At 40.7% G+C, this 15,726-nt stretch overlaps 1 protein-coding gene across 5 annotated transcripts in view; it reads left to right on the top strand.

Moving 5' to 3' along the window:
* Window positions 1-15,726, top strand: part of SATB1 (SATB homeobox 1) — a 99,226-nt gene that overhangs the window by 8,786 nt on the left and 74,714 nt on the right. For 2 of the 5 annotated variants that reach the window (XM_054161231.1, XM_009910669.2), the window contains exons 1-2: window positions 9,797-10,421; window positions 13,386-13,621. In XM_054161231.1, the coding sequence (XP_054017206.1) occupies window positions 13,411-13,621 (211 nt within the window). In that variant the 5' untranslated portion in view covers window positions 9,797-10,421; window positions 13,386-13,410. The other 3 variants (XM_054161229.1, XM_054161230.1, XM_054161228.1) reach the window with 3 other exon arrangements.

Raw genomic sequence — 15,726 nt, 5'->3', positions numbered from 1 at the left:
CTCTATTATTAACTGACATGTTATTTTTCATTAAAAATTTTTTATTCTGCCCTTACGGTTTCTCAAACACCCTTTACTTTGGTGGTGATTTAACACATAATGTTTAGAAAACTGTGTTAGGCTAGTGAAAAAAAAAGAACTTACCAGTCATGGATAATCAATTATGCATGAATTCGGATATAACAGATGGAAACTGGTGAGTTAAAGTTTCTCTTTAGCTTCGTGATTTTTTTTTGTTTTGTTTTTGTGACACCTGTCTCTTATGTATAGATAAACATCTAACAGCATACTGCTTTTCATGCATCTTTGTGTTTTTGCCTTTTTGTGTGTGTGTGTGTGTGTGTGTTTGAGGGCTTTTTTTCTCTTCTTGTTTGTTTCCCTTTGGGTTTGTTGGTGTGGCGTAAACTCATGTTCACCTGTTTCTAACTTACTATTTTTAATTTGTTTGTCTGCTGTAATTTCTATACCGCTTTCATTTGCTGGGGCTAAATTGTCCTGTGATAAAGCCAGCATTTTATCTTCAAAAAAAAAAAACAAAACCAAAAAACCCAAACAACAAAAAACTACACAATGTCATTTTGCCTTCAACTGCTCATGGCCTCTAGCATTGCAACATTAAAGCAACAGGGTAGACAGTGGCTGTGCATATGTATTCCTACATGCATATATGCACATTCTTGTGATTGTGAGACTTACATAGGCGTTCCCTCCAAAGCTTTCATTATATTTCTTTCCATCAGTCAACGCTGAAGCAGATTGCTGTACTGCTTTTTTTTTTTATTAAAAAGTTCAATATGGACTAGACATAATCTTTTGTGCATGGAAAAATAAATTTCACAGGCATAAGCAACAAAAAAAGAAAGAGAGAGAAAAAAAAGATAGCCCTTTTTTTTTTTTTTTTTTTTTAACACGCCCACAGCAACAGCGAGTTGGTATTAAGTAAAATAAGAGCCAAATATGCTTTCTTTCCCTTTTTTACATAAAAGTAGCTAAAAGGCCTTTAAGCACGGGCTGAGATGTGAGATGACAGAGGTTTTGTGTACATTCATGGCAGTGTATCAAGGGGTTCTCATATTGGAAGGCGTCAGGTGTTTCAGAAACACCGGGGTAAGCTGATTTGGACATTACTTTTCTGTGACTGCAATAATTTGGATCATTTCTTCACCTGGCTCCACCCTCCTTTGAAGCACACATTTTCGGATGTGGTGCAGAGCGATTTTTCCATCTGTATTCCTATGAAAGAAAAACTAGTTGAGAGGATGCACCGCATCTTTGCCATGAGTGGAATACGTCAAACTTTCTTGTGAGCGACCTACCAACATCTGTGAAGGAAAAAAAATCTAACACAGGAAGGAGTTTGTACTAGAAGCCACCAGAAACAAATTATATTGAAGAGATCCTAAGGAAATTAATAAGGACACTGTGACAAGCATTAGTGTTCACATTACTTCTATCACAACTCAAGCTCTGCTACGGAATGTCACGTGCGTGGCTCAGTTTCTTCTTACTCAGCTATTCTTATGTCAACATAAAATTTAAACTTTCCCCCCAAATTTTTTACATTTAATGCAGAAACTAATTTTTAGACTCTTACTCAGTCATTTTCTTTCTACTGCTTGATGAGTATAAATGCAATATCATAAATATTGACCTCACTTTGCCCTAAAAGTATTGTATTCTAGTGGGTTTTCCAGCTGCAGCTCTCCATCTCAGTTTGTTGCTGTTGTAGCCACTTAGCAGAAAATCTGGAAAGGTAGTTGGTTTAGTAAATAAATACATGAAATACTTGAATATTTATTGTCCTTGTTGTTAATTTCTTCTTTTTTCTCCCCCTTTTCTTAATCAGGATGAGTATTTTGATCATTTACAGGGTACTTGGAGTAACATTATATTGCTTGAATTTAAACTAAGCATACTCAGACACATGCATAAACGACCTTTATCTTAGTGACACTGAATATGTTAAGCCTTTCATGGTGTTAGCACCTCAATATTATATTAACAGGTATCTTGTTCCTTAAAAGAACTGTGAATATTAACAGCTAATTCTTCCTGAAAAGAACCTTGAAAAACTCATTCATCTAGTCTTTGTTATTGTGGAACATATCTGAGATTGAGATGGGAACAGCTCTAGAAGAAAAAGTGAATTCGGACAAAACCACCAACTTTCAATTTGTTTTACACCAAAACCACACATTTTGCATGCATTTTATGTACAGTGAACACTGGCTCCTATCAAGTGTGGCCATATTTAGATTCAGAGTTTTACTTAAAAGGTTTTGAACCTTAGAAAAGGTCTACCAGAATTGGGCAGAGTTCTGAGTTAATGAAACTGGAAACAGGACATTTCATGTGGTTTTGGGTTTCACTATGAAAGTTTGACATAGTTCAAGTCATCAATCAGTTCTAACCATTTCCTTATACTTAAACCTTTCCATGTGTTCATTTTTTTTATCAGTAGATTTTATTCATACTATCATAAAAACATTGTTATCCCATTGAAACATTCCTATGTAACAGGTCACTATGGTTTGAGCCCAACAGCATGAGGATCTAAACTTCAGCTAATGATGCTTGAATAATCCTCTGTGGTGCTAACCGCAATGGCTCAGACTGTTTTCTACCATAATACAGAGCTTTGCTTCAGCTGTGCAAAATTGATTCTCACCCAGTACTATTGGATCAAACTTCTGTATTCCTAAAAGCAGCTCTTCCCCCCCCCCCCCCTTTGGACTGGAAAAGTGGTTGGAGGTGATGGCAGACTTCAGAAAGGGGAAGAAAAGTGTTATCAGTCAAAAACACTGCAAAGCACTTTGGACATAACTTGGTAACTTTGCTTTTAACAAGAAAGTAAATAAGCTGTGAAATTGGTGATCTGCTGAACAAACTCGTATGGCATATGTAGCTTGGCTGATCCTAAGATGCCATCTTTCCTCTTTTTTTTTTCCAGCTGCCTAACTGCATTACATATTATATCAAGTTCTCTTGCTTTTTTCTTTTTCCTTTCTTGTTTTATGGAAGTAGTTGGGGCTTTAGCTGCCACATGGCAATTACGAGTATGATTCATCAAGGATCTAGTATACTGTTAGGGATGGAAGAGGGATATGATCCACCAAAAGTGGGGGTTTTTTTGAAGTTGAAGCTTGTTATTTGAAATAGTTCTGAAATCCATAGTCATAAAAAATATTGGCTTATATTAAATAACATGTAAATAGTCTTTGTGGAAGTTGCGATGCTGATACTCTTAGGAAGTGAACTCGTCCACACAGCAAAGACTGTGAAACTAAAGAGGAAGATTTATGTAATTAATCCACTAATGGTCATTTGCTGTGATCTTTTATGGAAAGATGGGCACCTGTCTTATTACAATTGGCTGGGATTTCTCACACGGCAGCCAGAGGTGAAAGCCTCTGTTGCTGATAGTGGTCACTTCATTATGCCAACCGGTTTTGTTGGGTTTTACTCCATAATTTTCTTCCTGCATTTTGCCTCTCTGTGACTAATTTGGCACCAAGGGGCAAGCTGAAATGACTGTTGGGGTCACACCCGGAAATTTACTTCAGTTGTACAAGCATCTTAGTCAAAATACATACAGCTATGAAAGGGAATTAGGCACAAGGGTTCGGTAGCTTGAAGATAAGTAACTTGTTTTATCCAAAACCACATTTTGCATTCTCTTAATCAACTCTGTTTGGTTTCTTTTTCCTTTGTTTCTTTTTCTCCTTTCTTTTTTGTATTTAAAGAAAAAAAGATTCCATGATTGAGCTATGCTGCAGAAAATGTTTTCAGGAGTAAACGAGCCTCGTCACAGAGGCAATCAATAGGGAGATGTCTGTTTGTATATGATTTTACATATCTGCAAGCTAGCTGAGACATCCAACTACAAAATGCTACACCATGGGACACTGTGTAGATATCTGATACTTTCCAAGGGATTTCGGGTCTGTAAACTAATGAATGCACTACATGTAGCCATATATGTAGGTTTTTCACCTCTAACGAATATGTTAAGGATAATTTACTTCACTTAATAAGCAATTAAGTACAGTTCAATACAGCTGACTATTGTAAGTTAAATATTCATTTTACGTAACTGTTTCAGGACATCATGTCTGAGGGAACACAAACGAGCAGAAATTGCTCATGCAAAATGTGAGAGGGGACGACAGCTTGTGTGTGATGCCTTTCAGTGCTATGAATTTCATTTCATAGCACTTCTGCTTTTTGACAGGCATCCTATCCAGGCTGGGGCAGGTTGCAGTCACAAAAAAAAAAAAAAAAAAATCTAGGTTGGTATGTAACTTTTGAGTTCAGTGTGGGGGATTTCACAGATTGCCGTGATTCACATCGGTGCGCATCCGATCCTTGGGTTGTATGTAAATTGAGGTTGCTGCAGTCAGGTTGGCTGAAGCGTCTGAGCGGTGCCAGGCAAACAATTGTTGTTCGGGGCAAAATGGAGGGGAAGTCAGTCTGAGCAGATTTTTCAGTCCAGAGTGCAAAACTTGCAGGGCCAAGTGCCACAGGACTGTGTCCGCAATGCAGTGGTGGCTGTTCCAAGGATTGCACAGATAGATGTGGAAAGAACAGTAACGTGCATCCTTTCCTTTAACCCACACTTACATCTAACCAATGCAAGGAAGTAGGCACAAGGCCACCAGGAATCCATCCACCATTTGGCCACAGATGTTTACCTTTGGAAAGCCATGGATTGGTATTTTCATTACCTTTCTGTCCAGCAGTTACCACTAGCTGTAAATCCCGACCAGACTGCCTTTCCCGGCAGTCTTGCTGCTGCTGCACAGCTCAGCATCCCCTCAGAACAGGCTGATGCTTACAAGTTACCCAAATGGCCACAGAGTTTTCGGAAGCATGTATGTATAAAACCCAATCACCCTGATCTCCCCAAAGAAATCTGATAAAAGAGAATACAGAGCCATGCCGGGTTTGCTCTGCTGCCAGTTAATTTCTGTTTATGTTGCACAAGAGCCAAGCCTCAAGATTTGGGCCCGTATTTCCTAATTTATTTCGAACAAGAAAAGATTGGAATAGAGACCTTAGGAGGTACCAAGGCAGCATGCCACGCTGGAGAATTCATTTTGTTTTGCAGCTACTGAGACTGCTGCTCAAGAGTAAATTTCACTGTGGGGTTGAAAGAACGCTGTCCAACTTTCTAAGTATTTGTCTTATTTCAACAAAGCGTAGTGCAAAATGCATTTATAGATCATAAACACAATGCAGCAACTTTATTACAGATTAATAAGCTTTATTAAGCATGTATTTGTCTGCTGTAACTTGACTAGAAGCTATGAAAAATGTTATGTTACTATTGCAGCATGTTTAAATGATTGCCTGCATATGTATCCATGACAATATCTATTCATCTTCAGTTCTTTATATATGTTTTTATTATAAATATCTTTATTCTAGTGGAACATTTTTACATCAAAGTTGGAACAGCGAAGTGCAAATTGGAATAGGTCAAATGAAAATCAGATATCTGTATTCTGAATTTATTCCAAGTAGTTTTGTATTGATAAGAGGTATCTGATTGCCTTCTATGCATCAAGACGCAGCAGCCTTCAGTAATCTGTGCTTTCTAGTCAAAGCAAGGGTTCCACATTCAGCTTTCCATGTCTGTAGTAAATACTTTATCAGGCATAAGTGATGTAGGTGAATTAGATTAATCCATGTTACAGGGATTTTATAAGGTTTAGTACACATATGCAGCCTCAAGAAGAGTTATTTTCCGTAATCATTTATCTCAAGCATAGGAAGCATATGCATGATTATATAATTAACAGAATATTTGTTTGTCAGTGTTTGGATAGTGTGCATAATAATATCATTATTATGTCTTCTGTGCTCCTGTATTATCAGATTGTTATCTTGCTGCTCCTTTAATTCACTGCCTCTGCTTTTTTTAGATTAATCACTTTGTTTTAATCTGAACATTTTATGTTGTGGGGTTTTGGTTTGTGTGTGTGTGTGTGTGACCATTGAGGGAATGGTTTGTGAACACCAAAGCAAAAAGTTATTTTAGAAAAGATTTTAATATTTCTTTTTTTTTTTCATTGTTGATTTTTGGGGTTTGTTTGTTAGGGTTTTTGTCTTTCTTTCTTATTGTCATATCTGGCAATCATCTGTAGAAGGTGGTGTTTTAGTCCCAAATCTTGTTTCAAATCATATTTGTAAATATCTGCTCTATTCTAATCAGCTCTGCATCGCTCAAATTATCCTCAGTGCGCTTTTCCTCCATCATACTGCTGGCAGCATACTGCCAGCTGAAAAATCTCTTGTCTTTCATGATTTTCTTCTTTAGTGGTCTTGCTCATTGCTGAAGTTTACTGTATCAGGCTTTCTGGAAAAGGATGAAAAAGGATACAATGGGGATATGTTCCACTGTACCCAAAAAGTTTGAATTCAACTAGTTAGCACTGGTTTTCCTCCAAGCATTCAAATGTACTGAGAAACATTTTTCTTTATTTTTCTTGATTTTTGTAGGGACTGAATAATATGCTCCCTTGTTGGAAAAAAAGATTGGTTTCTAAATAAACAGCCTCTAGATAGTTATCCCTTTATCTCACCTTTTGAAAGATGTCATCTACATTTTCCCTTGCTTTTCATTGTGAAACATCCTTCTTGGTTTTTCTCCTTTTCAGCACTCTTGGTAACAATCTTAGTAACCTTTCTCGGGACATGGAACATAGGTACAGCTTTTCATGTTTCCTATGTATGCCACCTCCACTTGCTCTGCTTTGAATAATTCTATTATGTAACAGTGTATTCATTTTTCCAGCCTTGCATTTCTTTGCTCCTGAGATTATAATCTATTTTGTGATAAATATTTCATGTATTTCACCCTATTACCATTTTCTACTTCCTGCCTGACCTGTATGCTGTTTGTGCTTATTTTGGTAAATGTCAGCTTCTTTCTTTACCTAATCTTGTTGCATTCTTCTTCTTTTCACAGTAATATACATGCAGTGATAATTTGTGCTCTTCCTAGATTTATTGATTCGCCTTCCCTTTGTTCGGAGGCCATGCTTATTTTGTGTATCACAGAACTGGTATTTAGCCTCCCCCACTTGCCTCCTTTCGCTGTTGCTTCAAGTTTGTACGTGTAGTTCGGTATGGGGGAGTTTATTGGTTTGTTTTCTTTCAAAGTTACTACCCTGAACATTTTGTCTGTATGTCTTCCTGCACAGTAATTCACGTTCTCTTTGCCGATGATGTAACTTTCTTTTTAGATGTAGTATATTCAAACACCGTGCATTTTATCAATAAAGAGGTGTAATTTTTTCTCTTATCTCGTAGCTTGTACAAACTTGTTGCTTTCAAGTTTGTCTAGTCGGGTTACTTTTTTTCAAGTGCATGATGGGAGAAAGTTCTGCCTCTATCTCGCAGTTATTTTGTTAGTAGTTACCACTTTGGAGTTTCCACCTTTTACGGGTGGCTTTCGGTCCCGGCCTGCAGACACGAGACAGGGACATTTATTGTTTTTACTGTCCCGCATCGCAGTGGGGCTGTAGCATTCCCCCCTTGCGAGCACGGCGCGATGCATTGCTGGTACTCGGGGTGTGCTGCTGGTTGATCTGGCTCGCCCCGGCGACTATCGCTTCACCCTAGCGCAAGCTGTCGGTGAGCTGCCGCGGCGGATGCCCTCCGCCGAACGGGGCCGTTCCACCCGCCTCCACTGCCTGTAGAAAACGTGCCGGGTGCTTTCCCTTCACCCTCTGTTGCTAAGAGGAGAAACTTCTTTCTCCCCACGTGGCCGGCTGGCTCCCTAAGGCCGCCTAACCTGCGGGGGTCCCGGCCACCCCCGCTCTCCCCAGCGGCGCGGAAGCCCTGCAGAGCGCTGCTGCTGCCGCCGTCGTTGTGCACCTGCCCGGCGCGGCCCGCGCAGGCTCCGCGCAGAGGGGCGGGGGCTGCGCTGCCGCGGCGTACTCGACAGCGCCGGCAGGATATTGTTCAACCTTCACCCCCGCCCCTCCTCCTCCTCCTCCTCCTCCTCCTCCTCCACTTCTTCTCTCTCCTCCGCTCCCCGACCCCGTCGCCGGCTCGCCCCCGCAGCCGCGGGTCCCCATCTGCCGGGGGCGCGCGCAGGGGGCGCGCGGCCGGCGGTGGCTGCGCGGGGCGGCGCGCGGCGCGGCGGGCATTGTGCGCGGCGCAGGCAGGGCCGCCTCACCCGCACCCAGCTGCCTGCAAATTCGTGCGCGCCCGGAAGCCGCACGCCCTCTTCCCCCGGCCCCCCCCCCCCCCCCCCCCCCGTTCACCTACCGGCGGCGGCTGCTTCCCCCCCCCACCCCCCTCCCCCAGCCCGGCCCTGCGCCCCCTCCCGCTGCTGTCCCTCTTTGCCACCTCTCCTTCTCACCCACCCCCCCCCTCCCCACGTTGGCTCTCCCCTCCCCCCACGCCTTTCTCCTTCGCCACCTCCTCCTCATCCTCCTCTGCCACTTTCTCTCTCTCTCCCAGGACGCGTCGGATGATCCGGGGCCGACGGGGAAGGGCTCCGGGCAGCAGCAGGGAGGCTGCGTCCTCCTCCCGTCTCGGGCTGTAAAAAAAAAAAAAAAAAAAAAAAAAGCCGGTGGCCTCGGTGTTATTTTGTATTAAAATGAGGAGGAGGAAGAAGAAGCAGCGGCAGCGGCAGCAGCGGCAGCGAGCGGTAGCGGAGAGGAGGCTCTGAGCAGGGGACGGCGGCGGCAGCAGCAGGAGGAGGAGGAGTAGTGATGAGTCAACTAATAATTTAATGGGGACAGAAACAGAGAGAGAGAGGGGGAGAGAGAGAGAGAGGAGGAGGGGGGGGAGAGAGAGAGCAGAGGAAGGCAGCTCGTCCGGGGATACACACACACACATACATACACACACATCCATGTAACATTCAGCAACAACCACCAAACCGGCCTAAATAACAACCATACCCAGCCAGCCAGGGAAAGCGAGAATTAGGGGAAAAAAAAAGAGACAACCCCATCCCCCCCCGAGCCTATCATTATTATTTTTTTTCCCCCTCAATTATTATTGTTGGGTTGGTGGCTTTTTTTGTTGTTGTTGTTGTTGTTTTATTGCTGGCTTGGTTTTTGTTGTTGTTGGGGGTTTGCAGCCTTTTTATTTTGTATTTTTTTTACCCCTTCTTTCGAGTAACTCTTCTTGGAGTTCCCAGATTTATTTTTTTCTTTTTTTTTTTCCCCCTCCTTTTTTTTTTTGTTGTTTTTGTCCTTTACAGAAGCAGGAACAGGTTTTTGTTGTGCGTTTGTTTTGTTTGCCTTTTTTTTTTTTCCTTCTGTTTTTTTAGTAGAGGTTTTTATTTTTTATTTTTTTTTAATTATAATTTCTGCCGGCTTTGGACTCGGAGGGAGTGAAATCTCGTCACTTTTTGTAGTGGTGGTGTGCCTTGTTGTGTGTGTTTCCTTCCTCTGTTCTTTTTCTCTCTTACCTCCTCTCGCTCCTTCTCTCCCCCCCTCACTCGCACAACAGCCCCCGGTAAATGAGAGGAGACAGGTCCTCTCTGCCTCCTTTTTTTTTTTTTCCTCTCGGACCTCAAAGGCGAGATTTAAAGTGGGATTTTCGTGCCTTTTCCTGCAATTTTCTTTACACTTGTTTTTTTTTTTTCCTTCTTTTTTAATTCCCCTCCCCCTCCCCCCCCCCCCCCAATCTCCAGTAGCGATCTCTGGGGCTGAGGTTTCCGCAGAAAGTTTGGGGGCTGTTACGGTGTGTATTTTTGCGGAGGGGGAGGGGAGCGGGCTCCTTCTGTGTGTGCTGCTCCTCTGGGTGCCTATTGGAGAATAATAGTGTAAGTGACAACCTAGAAGTAGACTTTCTCCTCTTCGCACTGGATAGAAAAGCTGCTTTTTTTTTTTTTTTTCCATTTTCTTTTTTAATTATTTTTTTTAAAGAACCCCCTTTTGCACTTGCTTCTCTACGCATTGATTTTATTTTTGAAAGGATAGCTAGACTCAAGTCACCCTCCACCTCGATTTAAACCTGCTACTTTATTTTTATTATTAATTCCTCGGTTTGAGAGTTGCACTTGTCTGATAATTTGATCTTCAGCTCGTTCTTCTGTTGCTAAACCTCGAAAACTGGCTCTCTCAAAAGAGATTTAATCAGTATTTTTTTGTCCATTGCCGTTTTTGCTCATGGCTACTCTGTTTCTCGCTATCTATTTTTGCCCCTCCCAGCCTAGAGGAAAATAGCAACAAGCAAAAAAAAAAAAAAAAAAGAAAGGAAAGGAAAAAAGAAAATAAGAGAATATTAGGGGGAAGTAGTCCTCAGGTCTGCTGCCCCCCCCTTCCCTCCCCCCCTCCAAAAAGGGGGGGGGACCTAGAAAACATCAGTCTTGAACTTCTTCCTCTTCAAGAGCTCGGGCTGCAAAGGAAACCTCCTTTGTTTTTGTTATTTATATGCTGTCAAGTTTTGAAGTGGTGAGTTTCGGGTCGGTTTTGCTAATTTCACTCAGAAAACTGCAGTGTTTCTGTTTCTAGATAAGTACTTTGCTTCTTTGTCTCTTTAAAAGGTCACAGGGAAAGCTTGGCCTGGATTGTGAGAGCCATATGGAACGGATAAGTGCGGAGCCTCTCTCAAATGTGATTATGGGTTTTTATGGGGGAGGGAGGGAAGAGGAGGGGAAAGGCATGGGGAGGGGGCTGATTCAGGAGGAGAGGAAGAAATAATATAATACTGGCGGCGTTACATCGCGACAAAAGGAGATACCGCACCGACTCCCATTCAGAAATTGCGCGGTGTGCCCGTACGTGCACGCTGGCTCTGGGAAACTGCTTTGAAATTGTGCTCTTCTCTCGATGCCTGTGATGAAAACTTGTAGTGGTGAAAGATGCCTAAATGTGAAACGCAGGGAAACTCTTGGCCTGGAACCGGTGGGGATGATAGTTCTTCCCTGTAACCCTCTCGCTGGGCAGGCCATGCTCGTTGTTGCTCATCACTATTCCAAACTGAGGTTTCAGTGAACTTTAGCCTTGGGCATGGAGTTTAAATGAGTAAATTAGGTGTTTTATGTGCATGTAATTTTTCTTTGTAACATAAAGCTTTTTACAAGATGACTAAGCGGTGAAAGGGTGCTGATGGGTGGGTATTCTCAGGCCAGGGGAAAATGACCAGTTTGGTGTTTTGGTTGTAGTCAGTATATTAACTAAACTGCAATCTCTTACTTTTATTCACTGTACATGATGTAGTGCGATTCTGACTCATGATGACTAGATACTTTTTGTAGCAAAGAACCTCAGTGGCTTAGAGTACTTCGGAGTTGCCAGAATTGACAAGGATTTTCTTGTTGGAGGCTTTTTTTTAATGTTTTCTTTTACTCTCTCTCCTCCCCCCCCCCCCCCCCCCCCCTTTTTTTTTTTCCCCCTCTCTCTTTTTTTGTTAATCCTCTTATTCCTGAGAGAGACCAGTCTCAGAAAAGAAACCCTCTAGTATGTTATCATTGTCAGAAACATTGTAAGATGTTAACAGTTCGGGTCTGTAATAATTTGGTTAGACTGCAGTTAAAACAGTACCCCAAAAAAAAAGAATTCTTTACAAAAAGGGGCTACATAGGCACGTTTACTGCTAATGCAACACAAGACCTAAAGCAGATGGGCTCAAGATGAATGGTAAACCTTAGCCTGTCACCTTGCAGCATAAGGGAAAAGAACAATTTTCTGAACTTTAGCTATTCAGTGGCATTCTTGAGGTTGTTTGTAAACGTTGAGATTAATCTATTACTTCTTGCTACACCGGACTGAGAAATCGGCGTGGTGTTCAAACAAGAGAAATGTAGTTTACAGGACTGTGATCAATCTATAGCTCTTGACAACACAGAAGTGTGTATATATATATATATAAAAAAAAAATCCCAAGATGTTTAGACTTTAATAGTTTTTCTGTGAAATGTACAGAAAATGTACTGAATTATTAGACACATAAAAGAAAGTGGCAATTACCTGATTCACACCAGTCTTTCTGACTTCCCCCACTATTGGAATTTGTATTTCCTAATGTAAATACTAGTTCATAAATTACTGGCTAGTCACCTGTCCTTAGTGATTATATTATATATGTAATGTAATTGTCATCGTAGTCACACCTTTCTCAGAGAAAGGTAAGGTAAAATACCTAAGAGTCACAATAGAACTGATGAGTGAAATTGTAACCAGAAAGATGTCTCTCTTCTCAGCAACTGATTAATTTTTCTTTTTTTAAATATAATTGACAACACAGATTCTGATGAGTGACAAAAATCCTCAAAACGTAGTCTGTTGTATTCTAGCCTAGGGAGATTTTTTGGAGTGATTTAACTGGAATAATTATTCATGGAGTGAGGTTTCAAAAGTTTAGAAAAAGGGAACTAAAAGCATGCTACCATATACCTTTTCTTCGTTAGGTATTGAAATTACTTCTGGTGTTTTTTTGGCATCAAATAGCTGTGGCACTGTGTAACTTAGCATCACCCCGAGCTGGAGGGGTTTCTCTATATTTAAGAGCTTCAAAAGTACTGTAGAAATAGTGGGTTTTTCTCCCCTCCAACCTTGCATTTTGTGAGATGCTGCCTTCGCAGTCATTTTTGTTAATTCAATAAACTTCTCCATTTAACACTTAAGATCCAAAAATTTTGATGTGTATATTCTGAACTTTGCAAAAGTTGATAAACTCTTTGTGTGTGATGTTGGTTAGGGAACTCAAAAAAACCCCAACTTGTCACCCGTTCCTGCTTTTTGAAGTTAAATGGTAAATTCTCTTCTAGCTATTATTTTTTAAGGGTGGAAGGAATTGTAAATGGGTGATATTCTACATGTCTAATAAATTTGTTGCTCCCTCAACTAAAGTTTTAACAATGTCTCTCCTGTTGTGCATACATATTTTTTAATCAAGTAGAATCAGAAATGTTGCACTAGAATCTTTTTCTTCCTCTCTCTCTCTCTTTTCTTAAGACAATAAAACCACCCGGGATTAATAACAAACCTTTCTGTGAGATTTGTAACAATAGCTGTGTTGGAGCACATACCTTGACAGTCATCATCATTTATATGAGTCTTAATCTTTCTCAGATTTAGTAGAATTTCTCTGAAGATTTTATTATTTATTTTTTTAAAGGGATGCTCTAGTTGGCTGGTAAAGAATTCCACCAGTTTGTGATGCGATCTCTCTGTAAAAAAAAAACAAGCAACCAACCACTGGGGTGTGAGGTCATTTTTTGGGAGAATAAGTTTATTTCTTTTTAAAAATGGCATCTTCCTTCCAGTTAAAATTAGTTATTTATTCCCTGTGAGGTTATGCTCCATGCCTCTCTCTGTCCATGTGCAGGCTGCGTGCGTATACATATGCGCACACGTGTACAACATACATATATATATATATATATTTATTTTTTTTTCCTTGAATCATGGCAGGTGATCTTTAGAGGCGGGACTGAGTATGGATCATTTGAACGAGGCAACTCAGGGGAAAGAACATTCAGAAATGTCTAACAATGTAAGCGATCCGAAGGGTCCACCAGCCAAAATTGCGCGCTTGGAACAGAATGGGAGCCCATTAGGAAGAGGAAGACTTGGAAGTACAGGAACTAAAATGCAAGGAGTGCCTTTAAAACACTCTGGACACCTGATGAAAACTAACATTAGAAAAGGTAACACTTTTGATAATTCTGGATTAGAGAAATATGGTATGTGGTGGTTTGGGGGGGAAAGCTTTCTTTTTCGGACTCTACTTCATTTATATTTCAGGATTATTAAATTTCCATTGGAAAATACTATATATTCCCAACTTTGATATAAATCACATTTGGGAAATGTAAGCTTGGTGCTTGGGTGGAGCATCTTGCTTTCCAGGGTGGAGTCTGATTTTTGTTAAGGTAAAGGCTAGCTGTCCTGATTAAAGCCAGTTCCTGCATTGAAACAGAAGTAATGTAATGCATTAATTCTTTGAATAAATGTCTTTGGGCTAAGAACCGCAAAATTAAGTAAGAGGAAATACCAAACCTCTAAACCAAATTCTCGCCTTTCCTCTTAATGATGGTCCAAGCTTGGAAGGGCAGCAGTATTTCCTCAACAGTTGCAAGTTGGTTTAAAGGCAAGAGTGTAAATCTTTAGGTATCACATTGGAAAAGTCATTTGTGATGTCAATCTTCGCAGTTTATTTTCTTAAGTACAATTCATTATTGAACAATGAACAACTTGGGTGTCATATTTTTCAGTGGCTGGTTTGCTGTAATTAGACATTTACCCAAGGAAAAGGCACATTCAGAATCGTTGGATGTTTGGATGTGGATGGCTTTTGTTTGCCTTGAAAATACTTCTAATGGGCAATAATCTGTAAATTTTGCTCCTCGACGTGCGTTGTCTTTTTTTTGTGACCACGTTGCAGGCTTGCTAATTTGAAACAAAATCTGCCGCATGTAATTTGGCATTTGTTTTAAAACCAGCCTCTACTTTTCGCACCGTAAGCAGTGTATGTTTATAATCCAGATTTTTCTTACATTTGCTAAGAGCAGGGAGCAAAAATGCAACCACAAGACCGTTAAACGCACAAAGTTAGAAGGCAGAGGAATTTCATTGTGCCCAATGCATAACATTTATCGTACAATCATTTATTTTTTTCCTCGGTTTGGCGAAAACAAAGAATATATTGATCCCGAAATGAACAGACACAGCAGTCCGTATTGTTAGATCTTTATCTATTAAAAATGGAAAAACAGCACTTCAGCAAATTCTTTGGCCTCTGCTCATGATTACCCTATTTATTGATTGTTTGCCAAGAATGTATGCATCTTAAGAAAGCCAGGGTAAGAGCATTAAAAATATAATTTATTACGGCTTTTCAAGCAGAGTGCATTAATATTGTACAGGGAAGCAGTGGGGCTATATAAAAAGGACTTTCTGACGCCTGCAAACATATAAGTTCCATAAATTCCTAAATAGGAGATTTCAGCTGTCTCTAGTATTATGTGATATTTGCACAGCAAACTTTAATGCCAGGACAGTTTTAGACAAGGATTCTACAGACTTCACTGCTTCTTATGGCAGACGTGCTGTTTACCCAGACTCATAAACCTTCAGCAAAGCTCTAACACTGCCTTCAAGTTTAAATCATGCTGTATTTTTAGCAGCGAGCACTGACCAATGCTCTCTCCTTTTAATACTAGAAGGTTATGAAGCTGCTGCACTTGGAGGTCTTGCCAAGTGTTAGCAGGAGCGATCAGCCAGTTGAGATTGTGCTCTCCCGTATAGCATTTTTCACATTAACAGAAGGACACTAGTGACAGTTTGCTAAAAGATTTAGTGGCTTGATTTGTAGTCAGATGATACCTGTGTCGCACTGCCAGGATCCACCTTTTATAACCTATGCTGTACATCAACATTTGGCCAGGAGGTTCTCCTGTGTTCTTTTGAAGTATCACATTATCCAGAATGCTGCAAGTCGCAAGGCAGTGTACCTGGCAAAAAGTGTGCTGATACGCAGCAAAGCACCTGTGTATTGCTAGTTTTGTGTCTGATCATGGCTTAATTTGTAGGAACTGATAAGAGGAAAAGCAAATACACTTCAGCTGGTTTTGAGTGTTTCTGTGCTGTTTGTTAAAATGAAGCTTTGTTTACATTTTATCTTCAGGTATTAATGGTGAAACTACTTACAAATTTTGAGCCCTTACTCTGAGTCAGAAGGCAGTAGGTCAGACACCAATTGTGAGAGCTTGGAAGGTGAAAACAAACAAACAAACAAAAAAATATCCCACCA

This window comes from Dryobates pubescens, chromosome 4 (genome assembly GCF_014839835.1).
Source record: "Dryobates pubescens isolate bDryPub1 chromosome 4, bDryPub1.pri, whole genome shotgun sequence".
Taxonomy (NCBI): Eukaryota; Metazoa; Chordata; class Aves; order Piciformes; family Picidae; genus Dryobates; species Dryobates pubescens.
Note: the sequence above shows the minus strand (reverse complement) of the source record. Positions and strands in the feature narration are given on the sequence as shown.